At 51.7% G+C, this 11,131-nt stretch overlaps 1 protein-coding gene across 1 annotated transcript in view; it reads right to left on the bottom strand.

Moving 5' to 3' along the window:
* Positions 1-512: 512 nt before the first annotated feature.
* Positions 513-11,131, bottom strand: part of ATP6V0D1 (ATPase H+ transporting V0 subunit d1) — a 38,090-nt gene continuing 27,471 nt past the window's right edge. The window contains exons 4-8 of the mRNA XM_074840231.1: positions 8,091-8,170; positions 4,187-4,264; positions 3,392-3,568; positions 2,392-2,469; positions 513-1,875 (exon numbers count right to left, since the gene is read on the bottom strand). Of these exons, the coding sequence (XP_074696332.1) occupies positions 1,714-1,875; positions 2,392-2,469; positions 3,392-3,568; positions 4,187-4,264; positions 8,091-8,170 (575 nt within the window). The 3' untranslated portion in view covers positions 513-1,713. The remainder of the gene's footprint in view (positions 1,876-2,391; positions 2,470-3,391; positions 3,569-4,186; positions 4,265-8,090; positions 8,171-11,131) is intronic.

Below are 11,131 nucleotides of genomic sequence, written 5' to 3'. Positions count from 1 at the left end.
TCTCCTTTGGCAGTGCAGCACTGCGAGGCTTGGCCAGGGACGCCCTGCCCACAGGCTGAGCTGCGCTGGGTCACAGCAGAGCCAGCACCATGGCAGGAACCTTGCGTGGGGCAGCCCCAGAGAAGGGATGAGCCTGCCAGGAAGAGCTTGCACCCGCTCCCTGCCACTTCCCACCCCTACCCTAAAGGCTTTCTTTTGCTTTGCTCTAACCATGTGGCCCTGCCAGGGTGAGGATGGAAGGGGTGGAAGGCCAGGAGCAGGGGGACAAGGCTGCACCTCCCAGGCACCCCTCAGCTCAACACCCTGCTGCAGCCACAGACCAGGCACAAGCTGGGGCTGGAGTGAGCGCCCAGGGCCTCACAGGGTGGTACAACCACCCTGCCTGCAGGAGAAACAAGTGTCCCAAGTCACACAGGAGTGGCACCAGGCTCCACTACCACAACTATGAGATCACTGGGGCTGATGGGAGGCTCCTCCTCAGACAGGTGCCCAAGTAAGCAGGGAGAGCACAGTGCAGTAGGCAGATATTTATTGGTGTAGAGAGGAGATCACGGGGTTACAAACACTGCAGAAGTGACCACAGCACAAGTTGGGACGGAGCCACCCTCCCAGCAGCAGCACCGAGCACGTGTTTCCCACCAGTGAGGGTTCCCTGCTGTCCCGGGGCAGCTCCCAGAGCTGGAGGGCAAGTAGCAGCAGCGAGCAGGGCTGCCATGCCATGCCCAGGGCTTGGCTCCCACCCCGTAACCACAGCCTGGACAGGCATCTCTGCCAACAGCTGCTCTCTGCACTCCTCAGGGTGACACAAGGGTGCTCTGCCCAGGGCCCAGCTGTGCCCATACGGCTCCACAGCACAACACCCTGCACAGGGAAGGAGGCTGTGCCAGCCTGAATGTGTCTGCAGGGGTCTAGCACCAGCCACAGAGCCAAAAGCAGCCCTGACTCTTGCGTGACTGCAACAGTAAAGTCCAAGCTGTGTGTCTTCAGGGGAGGAAGGAGCTCAGTCAGCTTGTGGAAGCCTTTTGAGGTGCAGGGCAGGAGGGAGGCTGAGGAGAGCAGCTTCTGAGGACACAGCAAGGCTGCACTAGTGCAAACGCTGCCCGAGGAGGGAGGAGCGTGCTCCCACAAGCCCTCTGGCTCTGCCCTCGCCTTCCCCCAGGCTCCATCCCAGTCCTGCCCAGGGCTGCTCGGCCTCTCCTAGGTCAGGGTTAGCTACAGGGGGACGCAGGGATTGCACAGCAGCATGGGCTACGCTACAAATCACACAAACTAAATCTCACAGGAACAACACTGACTAGGAGGCGTGCAGAGCACTGACAGAGAGGACCCCCAGCCATGGCAGAGCCGATGTGTTCCTCCGCAGCTGCGGGAACCCCTCGGAGGCAGCAACCCCCCAGCTGGTGCTTGCTCTATGAGCGTAAGCGCATACAGCGGGTTAGTACAGTAACACGAGGACTAAGATACACAACAGGAGTCGTCCCTCCTGCTGCACAGGGCCAAGCCTGTGCCACTGGTCCCTCTGGACCCCTCACAGCACATACAACTCAAACTTCAGCTTGTGAATAATTTAACTAGCAACTGTACAGTTTCCTCATCTGAGCCAGTTCCACAGATGGGACATCCCTGGAGTCGGGGCAAGGGATAACTCAGGGAGTTAGACAGGGATCCCTCCGGACTCCAGGGGCGGGAGGGTCGGACAGGAGCGGAGCTGGGTTAGAAGATGGGAATGTAGTTGTCAATCTTGGTCCTGTGCCGCTGGGCAATGCACTCTGCGATCCACACAATGTTGCGGCACTCCTGCTCCTTCAGCTTCACGAAGGCGTAGAAGACTCCAAAGTGGAACTGGTTGAGGAAGGCCAGTTTGTTCAGCTTCACCTGGGGAAAGCCCAGAGGAGGACATGTCACTTGTCCACCTCGGATGGGAGGAGCTGGTCAAGGGAAGCGTGGAGCAGCTTGGGAGGTCCATGACTTCCCCAGTGGGCTGGAAGGCTCCACACAGGTATCCTGCTCTGCACCTCTCTAGGTCCTCAGGACAGCTCTAACCTACAGCACATGGCTCAGGGACAGGCTCTCACATTTGAAGGCAGAAATATTTATACCCTCAGGTACTGTGAAAATCCTTTACCATGTAATTACACTCTGGTTTGCTATCAACAGACCAAATAACCACCAGCAGCCCCAGACTTGCCTCCCACGCTGCTCTAATCTGCCTGGGTGAGAACACAGACCCCATTCCCTCGATGGAGCAGAGGGCTAGCAGCCCTTTTCTTCCCCCAAACTCTGTTCAGCCACAGCACTGCTGATGGGGCAGCAGACGAGCTTGCTGCTACCCTGAGCTTTGCAAATGGCACAGGTAGGCACATGCTGAGAAGTGTCACGGGGCTCACTCACCTCATGCTCAAAGAACCTGTCTTCAAGGGTCTTGTCTCCAGGGTTGCTGCCAGCCCCTTCAAATAGCAGCTTGTACTCCTGCAGGAAGACATTACGAGAGGATATACCCAAAGGCCTCCAAGCTCAGCAGTGTTTGGGGGCCCCGCACATCAAACAGACACCCCAGCCACCACATCAAGTCAGCAGAGGACACAGAAAAGCCAAGAGTCTGCCCTGTGCACACATGAACATTGGCAATGGGATGCTGCCGAGGCTGCACTGCACGCACACCAGCTGAAGGCAATCCCCAGAAAGGCAGACAAAGCCTTTATTTCATCTGTGAGCTTATCCAGCCAGAAATCCTACCCCTTCTCTGAAATGTGCAGTTCTCAAAGCCATATCGTCGCTTTGAGCCTGCAGGGAGGATGCATCAGGTACGGAACCCTCCATGCACAGGCCCCTGTGCCCACAAACACTGGCACATGCCCTGGCTGCTTCAGTAAGGGGACACTGAGCTCTCAGACTCCAAACAAGTCCCCAGCCACGCACAAGAGCAGCTTAAGGAACGCAGACACATCCAAACGTGTCCTCCCAGGTCAGTGTCTCCCCTGTGAGTGAACCAGAGCTCAGGGTGACCCACTAGGGCTGGAGACGCAGCACACCACATCTCACTGGACACGTTTCCATCCCCAACCAGCCAAAGAGAGACTGTCATTGCTGCCACACCGATACCTCAAGGGTTTGGTGGCAAGGGCAGTCCCCACATCCCAGGGCCAGACACAGGGCATGTCTGGTTTCCCTATCACCACTGCAATCAGCCATGACTAATAAGCCAACGGCATCTCTCAGGCAAGCCAACGCCATCTCGGCCAAGCAGAGCACAGGACCAACAGTAGTAGCAGAAGACAGGCACCCCCCTCCCCAGGCTGTTAATCCACAGGTTCCCCCAGATCCCTGAGCAGCTCTGATTCAGAGCAGGTCCTTGCACCAGTCCCCACAGCCCTCACCCCAAAGCACTCACAGGGTAGTAGTCAGCGACATTTTTGACTTGTTCATAGTCATCTGCTCTGGCCAGCTGAGCCAGGCCCTCAGGGTAGAGCTTGCCACAGTGCGGGAACAGCTTTGCTCGGTCCTCCTTGGACAGCTCAGTACCAAAGGAGTTAATGGTGATAATGAAGGCCCGCCGGTCAGCTTCAAACTGTGGGAGAAGAGCAGTTCACTTTGGGATGCAGCATCTTTGCCAGAGGTCAGCAAGAACCAACACTGCTCTGAACAGAGCCACATCAGAGGGCAGCACGAGTAGGCTGCCTGCGAGGCAATAAAGCTATCCAGTGTTCAGCCGGAGCTGGCTGCGTGTGCAGGCTCCCAGTATGCCCAGTAGCTGATGCCTGGGGAGCAGTCAGGTGAGGAAATCCCCCATCCCAGGCACAAGACAAATTACTGAGCAGAACTCTGCCTAGGTCAAGGAGTTTCTCTCACTTACTGCCCCTGAGCCCTGCACGCCCCACAGCTAGCCTTGGCCTGGAGACATGCCGTGCACTGAACAGCTCTGGTTGTTCTCCTTACCCATGTGAGAGGATGAAGATGTTGCCACAGACATGTCAGCACGTGGCAAGATAAGGACTGGGGAACCAAACCTGTCCAAAGTTATGTGCAGGAAGTGTTTTCTGAGGTGTCCCAGTGAGCAGGCAGAGTGTGCACAGGGATGCTAAAGAATATCTCGAGAGTTCTTAATGCTGGCAAGTAAGCTGGGCCTGAGCACAGAGCAGTGAATCTCTCTGCAATACTCTCCAGCTATGGGGGTTTCCAGACCTACCTCCAGAATGGGGCACATGGCATCTGCCGTGGTACCTCCCAGCACCTTGCAGAACTTGTAAAAGGACTCCAGGTAAGCCTGGAAGAGAGAGGGCAGGTGAGCACGCTTCTACACAGCTTCACATGCTGCCCCACAGGGCCATTGCAGAGGACAGACAGCAAGCAGGGACGCTCCCAGACGCTTTGTAATACAGCACAGGCACTCTCACCCCATGTGAACTTGGATGCCAAGCCCACACAAGGGACAGTGCTTCCCCAGGAGCTGGAGACATGAAGGGTTGTGGTTGGGTTTGTTCGAGTGACTGCATGAGCTTACTGCAAGATCCCCCGGCAGCAAGGTTAAAAGCCTGTTTTGCTCCTTTGAGTCGTCTAACTCCAAAGCATTTACTGAAGTCTTACGTGGTTTCCTGACCCCGCTCTGGCCTCCACAAACATGCCAAGCCACACAACTATAGCTGCAAGACCTACGCTCAGAAAGTACCGCTGTGTAAGCAGAGTCAAGAGATGAGACAGGACATCTGTGAAGGAAGCTAGCCATGCTCTGTAATTCTCTTTTCACACTGCGGCCGCTTGGTCTCCACCCCAACTGGAGCACTGCAGAAAACATATAAGGCTGGGCACAGCTACGCTGCCTCCAGGAAACGTAATCCTTTGTGGAGATGTACCGTAATCCAGCTGGAAGATGACTGTATCTCCCAGAGGGAGCCTATGAAGGCTGTGCACGGCTAAAAGTGCTGTTCAGCAAAAAACTTTCTCAGAAGTCATCATGTGATAAAATACCTCCCTGGACAAAAAGCTGCAACCAGGATCACTTAAAAGGGATGGAATAAAATGATGCTGAGACATCACAAATCTCTGCTTTGTCACAACAACTCCAGGACTCAAGATGGACCAAGAATGCACGTGTTGGACACCCTCAGCCTCTGCACTAGGAAAGCACCTGGATTACTGTGTTCTGTAAATATTTGTTACCACACAGTGCAAGAGGACATTGCTGGGGCTGGGTGAGCATCACACATCAAAAAAACATCATCTCCAGCACTTGCCACTGCTCAAGTGCAGGAGAGCACAGAGCATCACTCTGCAGAGTTACCACAGGAACAAGGACATGGATAATGGACTTTGCTTGAGGCTGACAGAAGGGAGAACCTGGGTAAGAGGTTCAGTCACTACCTCTGCTCTTCTCAGAGTTCAGGCACAAACTTAAGGCTTTAGAAGCAAAACCAGGTGAACTCAAATAACCAGCACTGAATGAGGATCCAGTACCACAGACCCAATGGAAACACAGACTGTAAAACAGCCACAGTGGGCACCCTGCCCTATGGACCCCTCCACAGACGACAGCAATTTACAGAAACACTCCGGTGTTCTGAAACCCTTATCCCAGAAAAGGTGGTGTCTTTGGATTTAATAATCCTTAATGGACTTTCATGAACCCACACGTTTACCCTCTGCCTGCTCCTAGCCTCGTTTGTCCGTCACATTCAGCCTAAAGGGAGACCTGTGGCCTGTCCATCCATGTCGACTTTTCCAACACTATCTGTGGTTACCACCACAGCTTGGATCCACTCCTTTTCCAGGTGAGGAATCCTAACCTTTTTTTGTAGTTTCCCACACAGAAGTCATTGTACCCAAACCTTTAAACGGGTCCTCCTTAGCAGCCTCTCCTGTTCTGCTGTTCATATTCAGAGATGAGAGGACAGGAATGAGACAGTGTTCAGGACAAACACACTAGAGATACACACAGCAGCACAGTGATATTTGTGCAGTTCTCTTCTACTGTTAGGAACAGATTACCTTGTAGAGGTGCACTTGCTTAGGTCAGTTGTAACCCAAGATTTCATTTAGTAGCAGAAAGGAACAAGGAGACCCTCACTGTACAGGCAGAGTTGGGATTAGCTCCTTGCCTCTCCCATACATCACTCCACATTTATCCACTGCTATATTTTATTGTTCAGTCACAAAGCTCCTTCAGCTGGTTCCTACAAGAAGGTCACCAGCAAAGGCCAAGCCAGCTTCACTTCAACATATCCATTAAAGATGTGGAAAAAAGGGACTAAGCATTGAAGATGACAATGCCAGCACGCCTCTGTTGCAGGACTCCACTGCTGACTGCCCTCCACACTAAGAGCTGACCACTTACTTTTAGCCTCTGCTCCCCATCTTAACCATATTTCCATTCAAGAACTCCTCACTTGTCATTGCTAACAAGAAACTTTTGTAATTGCTTTCCTCCTATGAATTCTCCTCAAACCTTCTGTCTACATGCTCACGGATTCCTTCAAAAAACCTCCAGCAGTTCTGGGAGGTAACTCTTCCTCTTCCCTGCCAACTCCTCCAGCACGCAGGCATCCACCCCAGGCACCCGCCTGCTGTGTTCCTCAGAGCAGCTCTCTGCAGATTTCAGACTGGATTTTATTTCCTTCATTTGCCTTTGAAGACCAGTTGCATTACATTATACATTTTCCAGTCCCTGGGGAGAGAGGTGGCTTCAAGTGAGAGTCTGTAAGCGGCAGTTTCCTTTTCCACCCTTGTATCCCCGTGATTTGTTACTGACAGAGCCCTTATGTTCCCCAGGGGCTGCTCTTTAGCAAGAACCAGTCCCAGCACACGCCAAGGGATACCAGGCATCTACGTTTCAGTTTGGGAGTAGGAAGAGCAGAATGCAAAGCAGTATAAGGCCTCAAAAAGAAGATGGGAAAGGACATGGCAGCTGGGACCCAAGGAGATACCCCCCACGGCCCCCCCCCCCACTCCGTTTGCCCTGCGCTCACTCTGCTCCCTGCCTTTCCCTACCCATCTTGTCTCAACACAGAGGTCTGCACCCTGCAAGGTGCAGGTGTTTATGCATACAGGCATACCTGCCCCTGTTACAGCAAAAGACCAGTACATGCCAGAGGCCACGCGCAGCTGGGCATGACTGCCGACACGCAGGTTCCTTCTCCCCTCCCTTTGCCTCCTTCCCTTCACGCCTGAGCTGTTCTCTGCCTCTCCAAACAGGCCACAGCTTCCTTGGGAAGCAGAGGTCACACTGACTGCAGGCTGGCTGCGACCAGCCAAAACAAGGTTGGCAGATACAATCTGCATCCCACCCTAAATCCAGAGAGTCGAGATGGAGCGATAGCCACAGCCTGCACATAAACACATGCTCTGATACTGCCAGCTAAAACCAGACGGGGCCTGCAGAGGAGACAACAGCTCCCCGAGCAGGCTCGGGATAAGGAGATCTTTAGCCCCTCCACATCCCTGTGCCGATACTCTCCACAGCCTGCAGGACTCCTCCATCCTGGCCGCACCTTTTACACTGCTCTGCCAAGAGCATCCAACCCCAACCACAGCCACTGAAGGCTTGAGCAGTTGTCAGAGGCTCTAATGAAAGAGCTCAAGACAGAGAGTCAAGCCCACGGAAGTCCTTCAACCAAGTTTAAGATCTAGCCACTTTAGTCCTTTGAATGCAGTTAACTACATGACTAAACTCATGTGGTTAAGGAGCAGACTTCTCCTGCTTGCCTGGGGCCTGAGAAAATTTATTCAAAGGCATAACCTCTGTGAAATCTCTTGCACAGACTCTTGACAGCCTGACAGCTCCAAAAACCCCCACTCTGCCTAGCTCTAGTGCCCTGACTCTGCAGAGCTGGGTGATCAGATGTCAGGTCCCTCCAAGAGCACTATCTTTACTTTCCAATGGATGCAACTAGTTCTTGGTCATATTTACTCTATCACTACTCCGGGGAAGAAAAGGAGCAAGAAAGCAAAATGATTTTTAAGTCTACTCCAAGAATATCCCCTCTTTGGTTGAAGAAAGCCAGCCTAGGTCGGAGCTCCTGACCCAAGGCAGAGCTGTAGTCACACTAGGAATAAACAGGGAAGTTAACATCTCTTTCCCTTCCCAGAGACTCATTTACCTTATACAGCGTGTTTCGAATTATTTCGATGTTCATTTCATCCAGGTCCTGTTCAGATATGCAGTCTTGGAAGAAAGCAGCTGAAACAGAGCCACAGACAGAGTTAGCATTGCCCAGAAGCCATGCCCAGCACTTTCCAGAGTCCTCAACAATGCCAGGCAGAAGCACACCCTACCTTGAGCTTGGCCCTTAACTTCAGCAGCCACCAGCCTGCCATGACTCAAAACCTCAGGCTCCACCATGGTTCCCCAGGCCACAACCATTTTTGGGGCTCTCATATGAAAAAAATCTTTCTTCGCCCCTTAGTCCTATGGTTTGGTTAACAGCCTATTCTCAGCAGAAATTCACAGCTCTAGCCCCCAGCATCAGTGCCAGAGCAGCCTGTATTTAAAAATAAGCAAAACCCAAACTGTTTCCAGATGCAGGCGCTCAGAGGTGACAAGACAGCTACCGAATTGCCTGCTACAGCACGGCAGCAGCGCTTAAACATCTGCGAGACAGCAGCTAATGAATCCTGAGGAAGCTGGTGCCTCTCCCTCCTTCTCCAATATCTCAGTTGGATTAAGAAGGTATGGGGATGCCACAGCTCCTACAGCCCATGACACTCCATGGTTGGAGTCAGGAGCTGTTTCTCCTGGTCCAGTCTATCAGTCCCATTTTCCACTTCCTCTGAGGACTTTTATTTCTCTAGCTGGAGCTCAGCAACAGGAGACAGGATAAAGTGGTGGTTGTCGGTAGGATGCTCAGCCCTATGTACTTTGCCAGAGTATCTCTGGGAGGAAGTTTGAGAAGTTGTTGCCACCTAAAGAACACAGATTTCAGACCTAGCAGAGTACTGCAAGCTGCAGATAAAGATGAGTCTTGTACAGGTAGTGTAATGTAAGGCTGTTGTACCACTCGCTTGTTAGCAAGAGCAGTCAAACCCATCGACAGGACTTTCATGACTTCTTCAACTCTCATTCAACCAGCTTTGCTGAATTTGCTACACAGAGAAATATGATCTTTCTCAGCTTACACAGTCCAGCTGTGGGTAAAGGACACTGCACTCATGCTGAGAACTGACCAGTGTTCTGCTCTGTGCGACAAACCAGGTACAATGCAGGCTCACGCCTTTGGTGTGCACCACTTTTACAGCACGAGCTCCCTGGCAAGGACAGCAGCCGCACCGTGCGTCTAGAGAGTCCTGAACAGGGGTTAACCCCACAGAGGTTTCTCTGCGACAGCATCGGAGACCAGTGCCACGTAGCTGGAGGAGCACTGCTCCCTACGGCTGGCAAAAATGAAAACAGAGTGTGCCAGGACTGGTTTTCACTGCAGGACTCACTGGCTAGCCTAGATAACTAAGCAGTGGCTACTTCAGAGTAGCAGAGGAATGAGAACACAGCTATTTCAGTTCTTGGCCCTCCAATATCCCAAATTAGGCTAACGGCAAGTCTTATTTTGCCCTGCTAACCTATGAAAGCCATTTGGGGTTAGGCATTCCTACCCAGCCACGTAGCTACTCAAGTACTTTTAGGAGATGGAGCTACTGTTTCTTTGCGTGTGGTCACTGGAAAGAGTGCAAGTTAAACAACTGGAGCCTGCATGCCTGCTTGTTTAGGCAACACAGCTACTCCCCATGTTCTCCTGCTGAAGAAATGCCACACTAGATGGTACACAGCCTCAAGGGCATGGCCAGGGCAAAGGTCTGAAGCAGAAGTCAGCCTAGCCAGGGCAGGAGCAGGCAAGACTGACTCATGTACATGTACGTGAACGCAAGGGGCAAAGACCCTCAACTGCCAGCCACGTTCTCCAGTACCACCTCACCAGCGTTACAGGGCATTTTCACTCCATACACAGCTGGAAGCTTTAAGGTCTCCGAGAGCTAATGTGTTTGAAATACTCTAGTCTATCTTACTCCCAAAATGGGAACTCTTACTCCTGAGGAGATTTTTCTTCCCGTATATCATCCCTACAGCGGACTCAACTCAGCTGCATGCAGAACTTAGTTCTCCTGCTGAGCTGCTGCCCTACCTTGCAACCCAGATCTCAAGACATGTTTTCCCTCCTCTGCAGGGCTCTATCTGGCAAGTCATTTTTCCATGACAGCTACTTCACTTGCCCCATTATTACACAGAGCATTTGCAAAAGCACTTTCAGTTCCAAAACCAACTATTTCTATCAAAGACAATATGATGATTTAGAGTGTTTTGTTCTTTCTACCAACCCCAAAAGAATGATTAATCACTGACTCAGGCATACCTCGCTACATTTTTGCCCACAGAGGCTAAACTAGCAAGTCTCCTGTGACTACCTCTCTTACTACTGCAAAAAGTCTTCCATATTTTCTCCAGAACCACTTCCTACACCTTTTATCTTTAAAGAACATATCTACCTGACTAACTGTTCATAAGATACTTGGTTTTAGTGTTATGGGCCTCCTAGTCAAGCCCTGACCTCATTGCAGGATCCTGCTATACAATGAGTTTACAAAGGCTTATGGAGATCTGGAGGTTTTGCAGTTGTTGTTTAGGGGTTTTCTGGTATATAAAGAGCTTTCCTTGATCTAGACCTAATTTTTTCAGTCTCAGAACAAGACTAGGCATGTGGAGATCTACAAAAATTGCCTACAAGAAACTGCCCAGTGGTCCAACTAAAAGTGCTGGAAATTAAGTGATAGCCCTTTGCTAAGAAAGCACATGTGCCATGTGTCCCAGAACAATTATTAAAAAGATCACATTGTCTAAGACCTCTCAAGCTTTCTCCTTCCTCCCTAGTTTCAGGTTACGACTCCCAGAAGAGCTAGTAAATGGACATAACTAGCAGATCAGATCTAACTACACCTGCACTGCCATGACAGCTCAAGGCCTGGCTCACACAAACCGAACTCCCCAGCAGTCTCCACTACCAGCGTGCTGGTTTGGACATTTGTTGAAGGGTACAAAGAGCTAGCTGGTCTTCCAGAGGAAAAACTGGCATAGGACAGACATAAACCCGAACTCAAGCTCAGCCACCACAGGCAGTACAGCACAGCTGTACATTACCCACTGCTTTGTCTTCCT

This window comes from Strix aluco, chromosome 14, assembly GCF_031877795.1.
Source record: "Strix aluco isolate bStrAlu1 chromosome 14, bStrAlu1.hap1, whole genome shotgun sequence".
Lineage (NCBI taxonomy): Eukaryota > Metazoa > Chordata > Aves > Strigiformes > Strigidae > Strix > Strix aluco.
Note: the sequence above shows the minus strand (reverse complement) of the source record. Positions and strands in the feature narration are given on the sequence as shown.